The 18,175-nt window shown below is 32.4% G+C and overlaps 1 protein-coding gene across 1 annotated transcript in view; it reads left to right on the top strand.

Moving 5' to 3' along the window:
- LOC132738095 (eukaryotic translation initiation factor 5B-like) overlaps nt 1–18,175 on the top strand; it is a 76,665-nt gene that overhangs the window by 228 nt on the left and 58,262 nt on the right. The window contains exons 2-7 of the mRNA XM_060725523.1: nt 8,681–8,782; nt 9,279–9,390; nt 10,346–10,483; nt 15,166–15,657; nt 15,923–16,016; nt 16,822–16,938. Coding sequence (XP_060581506.1) covers nt 8,681–8,782; nt 9,279–9,390; nt 10,346–10,483; nt 15,166–15,657; nt 15,923–16,016; nt 16,822–16,938 — 1,055 coding nt within the window. The remainder of the gene's footprint in view (nt 1–8,680; nt 8,783–9,278; nt 9,391–10,345; nt 10,484–15,165; nt 15,658–15,922; nt 16,017–16,821; nt 16,939–18,175) is intronic.

Raw genomic sequence — 18,175 nt, forward strand, 5'->3', positions numbered from 1 at the left:
AAAGAATAAATCTACGTTGGTTTCGAAAAAAGAAGACGTAAAACTATTTGAATGTTATTTTTTAATTATTTGGCAACAACATTAATTCAGATAGTATTCATCTACAAGTCTACAACCAGCGACTGTATTTATGTACATTTGTATCTTTGATAAAATTTATTTAAAGCCACACAATTCACGTCAATGTTTTCCACATTTTTTAGATACATACAGTACAGTAAACCTGTATTCTTTCGTGGTATCCATAATATTACAAAAAATATAATGCGTCTGATTGGAATACAAAAGATAGTTAGATGATTATAAAACTTCATTGAGAAGCGTTTAGTGTGCTGGACCAGTTTCTGGACAAACATTTTATTGTTTTCTCTCAAATTTCATTTTAACAAAGAAGATTGTCATTGATGTCATTGATTCCAGTGCAAAGCATACAGCGATATATCAATACATAGGTGTAATATCCCAATGGGATTCTAAAAAATCCCAATTCCCGATGTTAGACATTGTATTCCCTATATTCGTCTCTGTGACAGTCTTCGAAATTAACATTTTGAAGTTACTGGCCATTCGGGCCAGTAACATTTGAAAAGTTACTCGCCCGAAACCAACTTTATTAGCCAGAATAAATTTTTCAAATTTTGATGTTTTTTTCCTTATTTTTAATGCTGAAGGTAAATAAACACAAGGAAATCCAATACAAGTCTTGTGTCAACTCGTAATTTATTTTATTGTTATTCCCTGCTGTACATGAAAATCATTTTTCAAGGTACTTGACAATGGAAAACGGAACATAAATAGAGTTGGTTCCCAATAAATTACTCGCTTTACATGACTAACGGAAGTAAGCCAAGAAACAGTAGTGACATGGCAAATAATGAATTTCGGGATCGGAAGTTTTACTTGCCGGGCGGGCGAGCAAAATTGGATTTTTTAGTCGCCAGAATTTAATATTTACTTGCCAGGGCGATTGGGTGAGTGCTAATTTCGAAGACTGTTGTGATGTCAACATAAAAAGTCAAACACAGCACCTGTATATAATATGTAAACCGTGCCTCTGATTGTTATCTGTCAATATTCTGGATGATAGCAAATTGATATTGTGTTGTTGTTGATTGTCAAGAAGGTGACATAATTCACAAATCTGTTTCACGTGCCCCTTGTTTGCCGAAGTTATCCCTGCATGTTTTTGACTTAACAGTTACACATGTCGTCTGTCACTTTAAAAGGTTACCAGTTTACACACTGTGATTCAGTCTATTCAGTCTTTATTTGACAGTAGCTACTACATGTGCTACATTACAACAACTGTGTAAATTTTTCGTGTAGAAATTGGCGCATATATTGGCACCGCCTTTGATTTTCTTTGATTGATGCCGCATTTTTAGACTGGATCATTCAACCTGTTTGGGATGCAACAGAAACATGTGTGATTAAACTGTTTTAGCTTGTCAGTAATTTTTACTGTTTCTTTTAAAAAATTCACAATCATTAAGGCCAAATGTGGATTTAATAAAATAAAATGAAAAAGTTTTTGCTTTTTTTGAAAAATGATTGTTTTAGTTTTATTCTTGCGTTAGCGTATTTCACTGTCAGATCAAAATTAAAGTATAGTTAACTCTTTCATGTTTTCAATAGCTTTATTTTAATATAAGGAGCAATGAATTGTCAAGCACTTTATAGCATGATATATTCAGGGCTGGACAAATCCACTTTCCACCTCGCATTTGCAAGTGAAAGTTCATGATGGGCAAGTAAATAGTTTATCAAACTGGCCCCGATCCAAATGATGTTTCTCCTAACATTTTGTAATTAATAACTGTAGATGCCTTTTCAATCATAATACATCGTAACATGTCAAACTAAAACCAGAAAAGGACCTCATGGCTAAGTATAAAACTTAACTGAATGTGTATGATAAATTGATTAAGGCCTCCCCCTACCCTAACGACAGCATCATATGACAATGTTTTATACATAAACATTACGTAATATTTTATACTTTGCCATAAGGCTGATTCCATAGCTGATTGCGTTTGAACTTGATAGAGTTGGGTACCGCCAGAAAGAAAATACCACGGTATACCACGGTTTTTTCCTAAAAACCACGGTATAAACCGCGGTATACCACGGATTTTCATTGAATGCTATAGGTTAATAATAAGTATCAATTAAGGTAGGCTGGTATAGAATTTCAAATATTAAATTTAAGCAGATCTAGAAAATACTGATTAATCAAAGCATCATTTAACTTTTTTCAATCAGGTACTTTTGCATGTTGACAATCATAAATTAATTGGGTCATGGATCAGTTCTTGTTTTTTTTGTTGTTGTTTTTTAATTACATATTGGTCTCTTTCAACATTTAACAACTGTTGTATAAATTGCATAGTTGAAATGGAGAAATAAAATGTTTTTATTGCTTATTGATTAATAAAATAATAGGTCAAATGCACGTTAGCCGATGACAAATATTTATTTGTCGGTTAATTTTATAACAGAGTCCCAGCTGTTATTGTATTTTTTTATTGCAAGGGCAAAATATTTAATTAATCTGTGTCAAAAACCAAAACAAACATGTACCCCAAAAGCAAATTAAAATTATCACATAGAAAACTGCTGACCATGTTACTGCTTAATTAATATTCATTAGTTGAACGAACATTACTTTTAATCCCCCAAATAAACTAGACTTACCTTGAGTCGACGTTTGGTTGGGATTCTATGTAGTCATACAGCAACTGGAGGGATCAAATGAGATGTGCGCATACCGTGACCGAGAACATTCAGTATTTAAAGCATTAAGCAAAATAATTTTTGCTTCAATAAAATAAAAAACTAAATGCAAAATGCATTAAAGAATGTGTCACACACATTCAGGGAGGGATGGGCGGGCATTTGATCCCTCCAGTTGCTGTATGACTACATAGAATCCCAACCAAACGTCGACTCAAGGTAAGTCTAGTTTATTTGGGGGATTCTATTACGTCATACCAACTGTCCGTCTCAAATGAGACTTTAAAGCAAATAGCAAAAATTTTTTGCATGAACGGAAAAAATAAACATTCACATACCAACACGATTCATTCCGTCAATCCTGTGAACACTGCAGTTTCGTAAAGACTATCTTTAATAGGTTTATCGTAGTATTTTGCAAAAGTTGCTTCATTTGACCAACCTGCTACTTTCATGATTTCTTTAATTGGAATTCCAAAACATTTAGCTCTTGATACAGATGCTCCTCTTATACTATGAGATTGAAATCTTTTAATGTCAATGCCTGATAAAAACATAACTGATTTTAGCCATCTACTTATAGTTGTAGAAGTAACAGCTTTATGTGGTTTCATATAACTGACAAAAAGTCTTGACTCACTTCCTCGAATATGTTTAGTCCTGTTTATGTATTCAAGAAAAACACTATACACACATAACCTCCTATCTGGAGTATATTTTTTCAATTGAAGAACTGGATTATCTCTGCCTTTCTTAGACTGTTTTAATAACCCGCAATATTGTACAGTAATTGAATCCTGATCTTGCCTTAGACCATCAATAGTTATTAAACTTAATGAATGAGACCGACTTGCTTGAGTCAGAGCTATTAACATAGCTAACTTTCAAGTTAGCTGTTTCAAAGACAACCTATCTACTGGTGACAATGTCTTTAAATAACACAGTACCTTTGAAACATCCCAAGTTTCATTATATTTACTTTTTGGTGGACATAAATTAAACACACCTGTCATAAATTTAACCACTAAAGGATGAGCACCTGCTGTAAAACCATCTTCAGTAATACATAATGAAGATAATGCACTTCTAGCTGTATTTAGGCTATCATACTTGTAACCAGAATGAAATAAATCTGTCAAAAAACTTATAATATTGTCTACAGTAACTTGAAATTTATCAATTTTCCTTTTACTACAGAATTCCACCCATTTGTGGATATACGATGAATATTGTTTTTTGGTGGAATGTCTCCACGATGCCATGATGATGTCGGTAGACTCTGATGAAATCTGTCTACTTTGGAACAATTCCCTGACAAACGACATACCATTAAGTGTAGATGACCTACTAGTGGATGAACTTTCTTTGTATTTGGCAGAATAAGTGTGTCTGTAGTCACTTTCAAAACATAAGGCACTTCTATTAACAACTGCATTACTGCTGGATACCAATACTGTGTTATCCAAAGAGGTGCCACCAGTATCATTTCCCCTTTGTCTTCTCTCAGTTTCTGTACTGTTCGACCAACTAAACTGAAAGGAGGAAATGCATAAATTAATACATCTGACCAACACAAAGAAAAAGCATTAATTGCCTCCGCTTCTGGATCAGGTTTCCAGGAAACAAACCGATCAACTTGTTTATTCAATCTAGAGGCAAACATGTCAATTATTGGCACTTCAAATAATTTCACAATTTGTTTAAAAATATTTCTGTTAAGTTGCCATTCAACATTTTCATTGAAATTTCTACTTTGAAAATCTGCCTCATTGCTAATACCAGGAATGTGTGTAGCAGAAAGCCATATATTTTTCTTTAAACACCAAAGCCATATTTCTTTGGCATATTTATTACAAAGTTCAGATTTTATACCACCTTTATTCGTGATATAAGAAACAACACAAGTATTATCTGTATAAATTTTTACATGAATGTCTTTTTTGTGCAAACAAAAAGATTTGACAGCATGGCAAACTGCTAACAATTCGAGAACATTAATATGAAAAACAGATTCTAGACAGGTCCATCTACCTCCTATTTTTGTTCCATTACAAATACCTGCCCAGCCAACTAAACTTGCATCCGTTGTAATAGTCAAATCTGGATTGCCATGACTAATATGTCTTTTTTCGGTGGCTAGATTGTCAATCCACCACTTAAGTTCTCCCTTCATTTCATCTGATATAATCATATATGCATTGTAATTCCCTTTATTTTGCTTTAATGCCAAAATTTTTTCATTCTCAATTTGTCTATAAAACAAAGGACCATTTTCTACAGCTGAAAAGGTAGAAATCATAAGGCCTATAACCCTCGCAACTTGCTGAATTTTTTCCTTTTTCTGTCTATACAACACTTTGCATTCTTGGACAACTGTTTGAACTTTATCTAACGGTAAAGTAACAATCATATTGATGGAATCAATATCATTTCCCAAAAATGTAATTTTATTAGTTGGGATAAGAATAGATTTCTGGGGATGAACAATAAACCCTAATTTCCCCATCAAATTAACTGTATCTGTAATATTCAGATGACATTCATCACATGTATCTCCAAGAAGCAGAGAATCATCAATAAACCCTGAATTAACATGTCCAAGCATGCGAAGTGATGCATAAACTGGCTTCATCAACTTTGTAAAAATTCTTGGGGCACAAGAAATACCATTAGGCAGGCATACATATTGAAAAATTTTCCCATCTTTTTGAAATCTTAACTTAACTTGTTGTTCCGTAGCTATGGGAACTGAATAATATGCATGTCTTAAGTCTACACTTGCAAAGAAACAATTAGGTTTTACCAGTTTAAGGGCAGACTCAAATGTCTCCATTTTAAAATGATGATAAACAATACTCTCATTTAATAATTTAAGATTTAATATCATTCTAAACTCGTCATTCTTCTTTTTGACTAAGAAAATTGGAGAAATAAATTCATTTTCATGATGATCAACTTCAATCAAAACTTTCATATCAATCATTTTATTTATTTCTTGATCAATAATTTTACTTTCATTTTCACTGAAATTATTCCTTGTACATACGTAATTGACAGGATCATGCCCTTCTAAAAATTCAATATGACAATGCTTAACTATGTCTAATATATTTTCATCACTTGTCAATTTTCTCCAATTTTCTTCAAATAATTTCAATCTACCTGCCTGAAAAATATTACTGACCTGATTTACTTGTTCTTGTACCCCACACGGGAGTTTTTTGGTGGTGGAACGACTGAAGAACCATGACCTGGCCTAAAATAACCTCTGCCAGTACCACGAGAAAACATGCCTGGCCGACCACTACGTCTTCTACCAAATGGCCTAAATGAAGGATTTCTTCCAACATCTCTACCAATTTTACTTATGTCCTGGATATCCTTCACACTTTTGTTAATATCATCACCATACAGGTTTTCTGTAAACGGTAGGCTTGCAGAAGTCAAAGGGTAATATCGTGGATCTAAATCCGAACGATGGCATTCCTTCCTCTTGTTGTTAATGAGTTTGTTAGACTGCCCCAACAAAGCAAGGGCATTTGTGCCCCATTCAATTGACTGGGTATCTAATTTTTCCCCTTCTTTATCCAACAATTTGGAAATGTTTATAGCAGCCTTCACAACAACATTTTGTATGGCTTGAAATTTCACATCGTCAGACTGTGATTGGGGTTTCAACAAACGCCATATGCAACCGTTCACCTTAGTTTTCACCAATGACTCACAATTAACGGGTCTGTGAATTTCTTTAACAATGTTTGACAAAGAATCCTCAGCAATACCATTGCGGAAAGAATTGTTTACAAAAGTAGCAAGATCGTCATTTATTTCAGTGTCACATTTTTCCGCACTCTGAAATTTGTCACACAAATTCCTAAATATGTCACTCTCATTACAAACCCTCTTGCGTGGTGGCTGGGAATCTTCACCAGACTCGCTGACATTGGACAAGACGCTATGACCGTCAGAAAACCCATCATTACAACTGTCGTCAGGATAACAATATTCATCATATTCAACATACAAATCGTCTACCCTTTTTGATAAACTTTCAAGTTTAGAACCTTGTTTTGTTACGTTAGTGTTTAGTTCTTGCAAAATTTTAATGACTTCGTCATTTATTTTCTCAGGTTGTTGACTTTTCTGAGTGGACACTTTACCACGAGACTCATTTTTACGACCCTCGGACGCAACAGATTTACTAGACGACAACAATTTATCAGGTTGTTTATTGACATCTTTAGTCATGTTCGAACCAGATGTTCCTTGACTAATTACTTTTCTTCCCGATGTAGAGGCATCCGCCATCTTGAAAAGCACATGGAATGAAAATCTCAAAGCCGAAAGAAAAAACTGAAGTTTATGCCTCGCATAAACAAAATATATATCAAGAAAAGAAATTAAATTGATACTGTGAGAATACAATATCTAATTTATCAGAAAATATGAAATAAAATAGATTAACCGCGTTAATCTAGGAATAGAGATTATAACTCTCGGTCTAATAAACGAACCACGTCCGTTCGGTACGGTATCAAAATGCGTACTGAATGTTCTCGGTCACGGTATGCGCACATCTCATTTGAGACGGACAGTTGGTATGACGTAATAGAATCCAGTTTCTACGCCGTTCTATAATTAGTTAATTTCCATGCGCATGCAGTAAGTGCGTGATTGGTAGCTATTTATATAAATACTTAAAATAGTAACACCCTAATTTTATGCAAGGAATGCCTTCATGAATTATCAATCTTTACGATTAGTTTTCGTATCAAATAAGCGATATTTGGACAAGTAAATGTAAGTCAACAATTCTTGCTTCTTCAACTGTGATCATGCCAGTCGACAATTCTGGCTTACATGCGGTAATCGATAAAGCATTCAATTTTCGCTAAGAACTATCGAAGAATGATAATAGTCGGCGAAAGTTGTTTGCAAAAAGGTTTACTCAAAGAAACATTAACATATACAATAGAAAAAGTTTTTTAATAAAGTACATTTTACGGATCTTAAATTGCTTTAAATTAGAGCTAAAAGTACCGGTTTTCCAGGTCTGTACCGCAGTACGTACCGCAGATGTCTTGGACCGTGGTATACCGGTTAAACCGCGCACCTCTAGAACTTGAATAAAATAAGTATACAGACTAAGTTGAAGTCAAGAGTGTTACCAATGTATAAACAAACTGTAATTAGATAAAGCCAGTTTTACCGATATAGACCAGTGATTATTAAATTTGAGTCATGTTTTTATATGGATTCTTTTACCAATGTGCCAAGTGCACTTTGAAATTTCAGTTGATAAAAAATCCAGTGTTGAGCTCTAAATCCAGTTGAAAATCTAGTTTTAGCGTATTTCTTTTTGTCACAATGTAGTTAATATCGAATGACAAATATCTGCGATACTGTGCCAATACACTGATATATCTATAATAACTCAATACTCATAGTTACCTGTCTATTATTCACTTTCATTCCCATTTAAATTAATTCAGTGAAATACATTTTTCTGTTCATGTCATGATGATATTATGAATTTTTGAAAAATTAAAAATGATAGCATTTAATTTTGTGAGTGATGATTCAAAAATAACAGTTCGATATGCTGATCCTACTATGTCAAAGTTTGAGATAATAATTTAAAACAACAACATTTATAGTGGGGTGTTACCAGAGTTTCTAGCTTAAAAGTGTTGTCAGACTGTGGGATGTATGAAAAAATTTGTAACTTTAAAGATTATTGATTCCACCGAAAGGGAATATTCACTCATCTAACAGGAATCTTTCTATGAAATAGAAATATCGGTTTTCTGATGGCAAAGTCAGCCTATAAGCGCATGTAGGTTGTTTTAAAAAGACAAATTATGACGTGACAAAAATGTCTTGTATTTTTTGTAATTACTTGTAAGTGTGTCAAAGAAATAGCTTACAACGTATGTTCTACTTTTAGAGATTCTGACGTAGATATTGTAGAATCTGAGGCAACTGAAGCTAAACCTGTGGGCAAACAGTCAAAGAAAGACAAGAAGAAGAAGAAAAAGGATGATGATTGGTAATAAAATATTTGTATTGTGTTCAATAAATGAAGTAACTATAAACAAAGATATTCATTTGAGTTAATCTTTATTGAGTCTGCAAGATATTGTTATTATGAAGAACTAATAATATGTTTATACAATTTTAACATTAGATTTGAGGTGAATACCTCTATATCTACATGTAGATAATATTATGTCAGTGACTGTAAAGTATAATTAAGGCATGATTGTGTCATAATGTAGAACTGATCAATGTTAGAGGACCAGCAGTCAGGTACATGTTCTGTTGATCTGGCAGTAGAGCTTTAAATGGAATACATGACAACAGGGGTGAGAGGGAGACACCTTAACCACTAGGCCTCCTCTCCCTTCATATTTATGTATGATCAGTGAAAACTGTTTATGATTTTTATTAATAGGTCAAGTGTGTGACAGCCAATATAGTTTACAGTTAATTCATTTTTATGCAATAATTTTTCTTTTGCAATTTGAAAATTTTCCATGTTATAGGGAAGACGACGTTGCAAACGAACTGCAGTCCTTATCACTGGAAGCCAATAAAGGAAGAAAGGAAGAAAATAGTGTCGAGGAAGAAAGAGCACCTGTGAAGAAAAAAGAAAAGGTAGCTGAAAATTCCATTAATTCAATGTGATTATCATAACATCTGCATGCAGTTTGTAGTTTTCCATTAACAAAAAATGTAGTATGTTTACACATATTGATATTACAAGCTGTTCATTAATAACATGTTTGATTAATAGTGTTAGAATCTTTGGAAAGGTATTTTATGTCTGCTGATATTGTTTTTAAAGCAACATTTGAAGGAAGGTTTCTAAAGTCCTGAAATTTATGTGGTAAGGGTGAAGGGCTGAAGGTTTTCACTCAGAATTTGACTGTTCAAAGAATGGCTGTTCTACTCATCTGGGCGTCTACATTTGCATAACACTTCACACAGTTTACTTGCAACTTCTTGTTGAATACCATATCTCATCAACTGTTAAAGATATTTGCTTTTAACTTCACACACTTATTTGAGATTATAAAAGGAGTCACAAATTAAAGACCTTACCTCAAGCATTCTTGGTTAAGTTTTGCCTTCAAAGTTACTGAAGGTATTTACATGCACTTGAATCTTAAAATATGAGATTTTAATTGAAGGTCAAGGTCTAAGGTCCACAACTCTTGGCATATATTTTAATAAAATAAGGCCTTTTGTGAAAATCTTTAATCAATATCCATGTAATGTTCTTGTTTGAAAAATGAATGTTCTGGAACAGAATTTTGAAATTATAATTGTTCTATTACAGAATTTTGAAAAAATGGTTGTTTCATTACAGAATTTTAAAATAATAAATGTTCCTGAACAGAATGTTGAAATAATGATTGTTCAATCACAGAATATTGAAGAAATGATTGCTCCATCACAAAATTATGAAATATTGATTGTTCCATTACAAAATATTGAAATAATAATTGTTCCATTACAGAATGTTGAAGATATGATTGCTCCATCACAGAATTATGGAATAATGTTTGTACCATTACAAAGTATTGAAATAATGATTGTTTTATTTCAGAAAAAGAAGAAGAAACAGCAGGCAGATAGTGAGGAAGAAGAAGAAGAAGATAGTGTTATAGATACTGGTGGTAAACGTGGTAAGAAAATGGCAGCTTTTAACATGCTGATGATGGAAGATGAGGACACCAAGTCTATGGTAAGTTGATATAAATGTCACAGGGTGAGAAAAATACGCAGCCTGACCAAGACTTGAACCTAGGACCCTCATAATACTTTTCCGTGGCACTACTGACTGAGCTACCCAGTTGGTTAGACATCTTCTCCTGGGGCTTTTTTTCACAGGTTGGCAAGGCAGCCCTGCCCTGGGGGGATTGATGTAAATTCAATTTGTTTGGAAAACTGAATGATTTTAAAGAATTGTTCTTTTTGGAAGTCTGAAGCCCCTCTTAAATGGCCCGTTATAGAAGGGAAAACATCCCTGTCTCCCATATATAAGTTAAAGACATTTTCTACAGTTTTATGAAAAATTAATCCTTTCATAGAATTTTCTAAATTTTTTGTATGATGAGTAAATTTTAATGACGAATTTAAAAATAAAAAGAAAAATATATGTTGACGTGTTGGATTTCTTGTAAAATGGCAGTTTCCATGGTAACCGTATATCTAAAAACTGTCAAAATAGCCTAACTGTGTTATAACGAATAGAAAATGTATAAGATAGCTTAAAACACACAACGAGCATTGTTTTATGCAAAGATAATCTCATCTAATGATTCTGTATGAAACAAATGATAATCTGAACATATTTCTTTAAAACATGAGTTTTCCATGTTCCTCAACCGAACAAAAAATGAGAAAAATAAACATGAATTCTGAGAATAATAAGAGATATTGAAAAAAGTGTTTCATAGGATTTTCTAATTTTTTTGTAAGTTGTGTAAAATTTAATGACAAATTCAAAAAGAAAAAGAAAAATATATGTTGGCGTGTTGGATTTTTTGAAAACTGGCAGTTTCCATGGTAACCGTATATCTCAAAATTGTCAAAATAGCCAAACTGTGTTATAATAATGTATAAAATAGCTTATTACACTCACAATAAACATAATTTTATACAAAGCTTGCTTTATCTTAGGGTTCTGTATAAAACAAACGATAATTGGAACATATTTCTTTAAAAAATAAGTTTTCATGCTTTTTAAGGTGACAACGGAGTCAATTATCACTGAAAATACCTAAAATGAGATTTTTTGCTGAGTAGATTTATCAACCTTTTCTGAACACATTCGTGATTTAATTTTGGAAGCAGTTAGTCCAAAAAATGTGTTTTTAAACGATTTAAAACGGTACCTATACTATTTGTATCTGCTATTCGCGTAACCTGTCGATTATCGATAACGCTCCGCCCCCTGTTGAGGCATCAATGAGGGAAATCGGTAGTTCCATATATCCGTGAATTACAGGTCCATACTGGTCCATACTTCTCGTAATACATGTATAGTTCATCTACCGTACATCTTTTATGAATATCTCAACATTTAGCCTTTTTTTTAAATTAAGAAAATGTCGGCCAATGTACGTAACATAATGTATGAAACATAAATAATTAAGCATAGCGGCAAATCGCACGACCACGGGGTTGATTAAAAATGTAGTTGCTAAAATATCCATAATGTGTGAAAATAATTTGTCTATCCCGTTAATCTGATATATATAACATTGAGTTGATAGACTTTTGTACGGATTCAAGGGCTTACTTTACATTCAACCTCGTTTTCTAACAATGTCAAGTAAAACAACAACAGACGACATTTTTTATGTGAACGCTTATATGACTTGTGGTAAGGTGTCCCTGACAAATATCTAAACAATTTTAGATTGTCTAAGGATGATTATTTCTCTATGAATAAAAAAAGATATTAAAATATATTCTCAGTGAAAATAAATTGTTCGCCAGTAAATCCGACACAGTACTAATAAATCTGGGACAAAGTATGGAATTTATTGTCTATCCCGGTAGAAACTGGATCTCTATGCCGTGCATAGATGATATTCATGATAATAGAAGTCAAGAAGGCCACATCATAATGATCGAGTAATGCCTTTTATTTCTATTCAAATATGTGAAGCATTATCAATTTGGTGGAAAAAATATATACTATCCCGTTCTTATTTGTACATCTACCATGGACTTTAAAAGACTGTCAGAAGCTCAGTTTTTTGTTATTTTATTTTATATTTTAACGGAATTTCATACACGAATACACATGCAGAGTGACACTGGTATAATACAATAATAATGCTGATGATAATAATAATATACTTCAAATAGGAAACAATTAAATACCCCCCTAGCGGTGCGCAAATGCGTTCCATTTGCCCCCACTGAGTGCCTCAAATTTTACCGATAGTCACGTGACATGTGCGACAGATACAAGACGAACAGTAAATCACGTTAAGAATTGAAGAAATTTCGGCTATAAACTGATATTAATCAGCAGCTTTTTAATTGGTCAGATGTCACTGGGTCATAAAATGTTGTTAGAGTATGTTACCGCAACTTGTGACCCTCTCTGGTGCGATATTTGTGTATTATGCAATTATTTAGCGTGAAACGTAGGGGTCCGAGAGAGAACAGCCGATTTATGACACTTCGTTTGATGCGGGTCGGACTAACTTTGAATCGGCATAACTTTTTTAATAATCAAGCAATTAACATGCGGTTTAAAGCACATGAAAGGAAATTCATTTACGGAGGGAACCGTGTCAGGGATTTTTGTTTGCTCAATCAGCGACTTAATTATCTTTAATTACGTAATATGTATGGTGAAAAAAGTCGCATATTTTGTTTGACGTTACGTAATATTTTTTTGAGAAAAGATATAAAAAATTTGAGACACGGTTCCCCAGATAATATAAGTATGGTTATTTTCCAAAAGTTTGATGACAAAAAAATGACTTTGATATGACGATTTAAAATTTTAGGATTTTTATTCAAAATCAATCATTTACAAAGGCTTTTTTTCAAATATGTTATTTTTTATGATGATCAACGATATTTAATGCACAAAGATTAAACGAATAACAATTATTACTAAAATAACTTGGTTTAAATGACATTTATGTGAGTACCACGGAAAGTGTCTGTTGTCACCTTAACTAAACAAAAAATGAGAAAAATAAACATGAATTCTGTAAAAAAATTAAAGCTATCAATAAATTTCTTTCATAGAATTTTCTACATTATTGATGTATCAAGTAACATTTGATGGTGGATTCAAAAATAGAAATAAAATATGTATGTTGACGTGTTAGTTTTTTGTAAACGGGCAGTTTCCATGGTTACCGCATATGCCAACTGTCAAAATTACCACGCTTTCTTAAGAAATATCAGTGTTATACTAAATGTATTGTAAATATACAACAAAAACATGTTGTAATAAAAAATTCTTTTTCTTTTGATGTTATATTAAGTAAATGATACTGAATATCTTTTTAAAACATATCTAGGGCCATATTATTTTTTTCTCTCGACTAACATACCCGAACAGTAAGCAAGTATTCAGAAATTTACAAAGAAAATAACGAAATTCGGAACATTTCTTAGATATTAATTTTGTTTTTTTTATTCAACACTTTTAAAATATATCATTTTAAACTTGTTTGCCCAGTTGTCTGCCAGTAATCAAGCACTTTCGTCACTATACCACAAGTGGGTGGGGTAACGCGCGCAGAATTATCATCAATGCTGTCGTACTAATGCTTGGAGAAATCCTTTATGTGATGTTGTCTAAACGACCTCTTATTATTTTGAACCGATCTCCTTTTGAACATTTAGAAATATCTATTCTGTATTATTTACTTATTATTTGCTTATAGCCGAAATTTAAACACTTACCCGAATACTATTCAACTTGACCTTCATTTGAAGAGTAATTATCCGTGATTATCTTTCTTGGAAGCGCATAACGATGCGCACAGAAAACTACCGAAAACGTCTTTAAAAGGAATCATAAAGTGGTTCAGCTAATTGTGAAGTTGCTTTTATAATATCAGTTATATAGATTTTTAACAGGTTATATGGCCCTATATAAACAGTTGTTCGCAAATAATAGCTTGGGTTATATTGCAAATAACCATTTATATATGACCATGTAACCTGTCAAAAAATCTTTTTAATAATTTATAATACACATACTGTGAACTTTATATTTAAGAGATAAACAAAAAATCAATTGACAGCAGCTGTGTAAAAGTTTATATAAACATCATACTTATCTAGTAAAAACCAAGTTACAAACATGCAGGTCACTGTTATATAGCCAAAACTAATCATACATGCAGATAGTAACAATAGCATGTTTTGTAGTTGAAGACCACCGCGTCAAGGAAACCAGACATTTGTAAATCAAAGTGAGCAGTAAAAAAGCTTCCATCAGTTTCATTTTCTCCTATTTGTACTGGAGACATTGCCTGCTAAAGTTTTGCTTTAATAATACTTACATATGAATTTTATAAACCTTTAAAGATGCATGCTTCCCGATGAGCCAAATTATTTCAAGAAAATCACTTTTGAGAAAAATGTAGATTTTAAGAAAAATTAAAAAAAATTTACTTGTGTGCGATTAATGAATAATTTTGCAGTATCTGTTGGCATATTTCTACTGCTATGTGTGACTAACACAATAAGGGCTATTTTTGCAAAGTTTGACCTGTCTTTGTCAATTTACATGGATTGTAAGCATCACTGATAATAAGTATATTACTTTCTTTGTTCACTTCTAAGTATTTAAATTTTAAATACATTTTCACAACTTCAGTGAAAATTAGCATGAATCTGAAGGTAAGTTTGTATCTGTAAAATGTTTGTGTTTTACAGAGTGAGCAAAGTGATAATGAGGAAGAACCTGTGATAAAAGAAGAAGTTAATGAGCAACAGAAGAAAAAAGATAAGAAGAAAGACAAGAAAAAAGGTAAAGAAAAACAAAAGACAGCAGAAGAAGAAGATCTGGATGCTCTTCTTGCAGAGATTGATGCACCTAAAATGAGTAAAAAAGCTAAAAAGGAGAAGAAAAAACAGGAAGCAATGGAAGTAGAAGAGAAAGGTGAAGGGGAAAATGAGGTGGTTGAGAATGTCGAAGTGGAAAAGGTCGAGCCGAAAGTTGTTTCTATAGATGATTATGATGATGATGAGGATGATAAAAAGAAAAGGAAGAAAAAGAAAGATAAAGTAAAGAAGGAAGTGAAAGGAGAAGAAGATGGGGATGAAGAGAAAGCTGGTGAGGGAGAAGGGGAAGAGGAAGGTGGCACTGTGAAATCAGCAGCTCAGAAGAAAAAAGAAAAGAAGGAAAAGGAAAGATTAAAGAAATTAGTAAGTTTGTCTTCATAGTCTAAATGCTACTGCTTCAAAACATGATTTATTCTTGTCTATATTAAATTTCACATTGCTGTTTCTTGGTGTGATAAAAAACACAACCTTTTTTTTATAAAAAAGGAGTAAAGGCAGCCACATGTCTCAAAAAAACAGTACTAAATAATTTCATGTAATTTAACTGCAATTGAGCAATTCAGGAAACAGAACGGGTAGGTGTTGGTCTCAGATGAATGGTTTTGAAAGTTTGATGTAACTGTTTTAGGAACAGAAGAAGAAACAAGCATTAAAGAAAGATGGAAAGGTTGATGAACCGAAATCAGAGGAAAAAACAGAAGATCAAGGTGCTGCAGCAGAAGGTATTGTCATGTAAACTTAATGGCATATTGCAGTATTTAAGAAATATTAAGTTTTAAAAAGAATAAATAAAATTGTCGCCAGTGATAATTTATTTTGGTAACTCTGTCAGATCTGTTTCTCTTTGGTTTTTGTAGCTGCCGGTGGTGGGGGTTGCGTTCATTGAACATGGCCCTTCCTTATTGATCTTGTTTATCATATTTTAGGATGTTCTTATACTGAGAAGCGGGAAAGTTATGTGGAAAATATTTCAGTGGTATAACTAAATGTTAAAGATCTGTCCGATTTTGATGGTGTGTGATCAAATTTACCTTTAGCATATATTTGAAAATGATTTATAGTTAAATCCCATTTAAAAACTTTAAGGGGGGGTCTGTGGCAGAGTGGTTAAGGTAGTTGACCTCTAACTACTTGCCCCTCACTAGTGTAGGTTCCTATCCCTACAGTGACATTGGATTCTTTCATGTGGTGAAGCTATCCAATTAGCTTATGGAAATAGGTTGTTCAACTCAGGGGCCTTTTTGTGCCTGAAATGATGCACAGAAGGGCACCTGAGGTCTTCTTTCACCAGTAAAGCTATGAAGTCGCCATGACAAATAATGTGTTGGATGACCAAAACTGTGTTGGTCCCTTGTTTAAACCTAACGAAAAGGGAAAAATCTTTTACATATAGAAATGTGAACTGAGCAATTTCATACTGATTTCAACATTATTGCGATAAAGAATCATGGTCACTTATTGAGTTAAATGAAAAATAGAGTGTATATCTATCCTATATAATTACATGTATATACTTTGTGTGTGTAGACAAGGCAGCATCCGGAGATGATGAAACAAAGGAGGAAGAAGATGATGGTAAGAAAAAGAAGAAAAAGAAAAAGGGAGACAAAGAAGAAAAACCTAAAAAGTCTAAAGCCCCTGTAAGTCTGAAGTTTTTCTTGTTTTTTGACTGTTTTTTGTATGTTTGATTTTTCATTGAATATAAATTCAAGAAAAACCAAGTTTTTTATTTAAGTAATAAAAGAACTCATTGTTTTTAAAATTAAAAACACCCTTTTTCAAAAAAAAAAAAGAAAATACAAGAGACTAATTTAAAATTCCTAAAAATTTTATTTAAAGGGGTTTTTTTTAAACACTTTTAAAAAAAAAGACTGGCTGTACAGATTTTTTGTCACCAAAAAAAAAAGTTAAAAAATTAGTTACTAATTTAAACGTGATTTAAAAAAGGTTTTAAATTTCAGGGGGCAGCTATTAAGAATTTTAAAAGCAAAAAGAGGAAAAAAGAGTTTAAAAAAAGAGAGAAAAAGAAAAAGGAAGGGGGAAAGGCAATAGCGCTGCTATAGAAAAGGAAAAACTTTACCATTTTTAAATTTCAGTTTAAAAAAAGGAAAGTTATTTTTATGATTTTTTATATTGTGGGTCTTGAAAAAACAAAAATAAGGTTTCATAAAAACTTTTTGGAAATTTTTCAAATGAAATTTGGGAAATTTTTTTTATCGAAAGGTGCATTGTAAAAAAGGGGGCATAACTAAAAGGGTTTTAATTTTCGGTTTTTGCCCCTTATTAAAAGTTTTTAAAGGGTTTTAAAAACAAGTAACTATAAAACATAAACGGGGAAATTTTTTTTATTACTTAAACCACCATAGCAAAGGGCATTATCCTAGCAATTTTTTTGGGAATTTTCAAAAAATTTTTTATTTGGGTTTTGTTTTTTAAGAAAAGCGGAAAAGGAAAAAAGAAATTAAAACAAAAAGAGAAGGAAAGGGAAAGAAGGGTTAAAGCGGGGGAAAATTACGACGCACACAAAAACAGGAAAAATTCGAAAAACAACAGTTTAGAGAGTATAAAGTAAAGTTGTTAGATGCCGTTTTTAAAAACCCTTTTTTTATACAGTAAACATTCATTGCTTAGTACTGGTTGGTTCCATGAACGGATTCGAGAGTGTTTCAATAAGCTTATAGCTTCCAACATAATTGAACTAAATAAATTTGTATAAACTTTAATACAGTATTTAAAGTACATATTTTCCATATATATGTCACCAGTTAGTCATAGTTTTTTATGTTTGTTTAGCAGTTTGTTTGTCATCTGCTGCTGATTAAGTATACGTCCAAAAGAATTTCAAATATAAATGTTACTGCTCAGGTTATCAATTTGTTTG

Source organism: Ruditapes philippinarum, unplaced genomic scaffold, assembly GCF_026571515.1.
Source record: "Ruditapes philippinarum isolate M1 unplaced genomic scaffold, ASM2657151v2 ctg615_1_1_1_1, whole genome shotgun sequence".
Classification (NCBI taxonomy): Eukaryota; Metazoa; Mollusca; class Bivalvia; order Venerida; family Veneridae; genus Ruditapes; species Ruditapes philippinarum.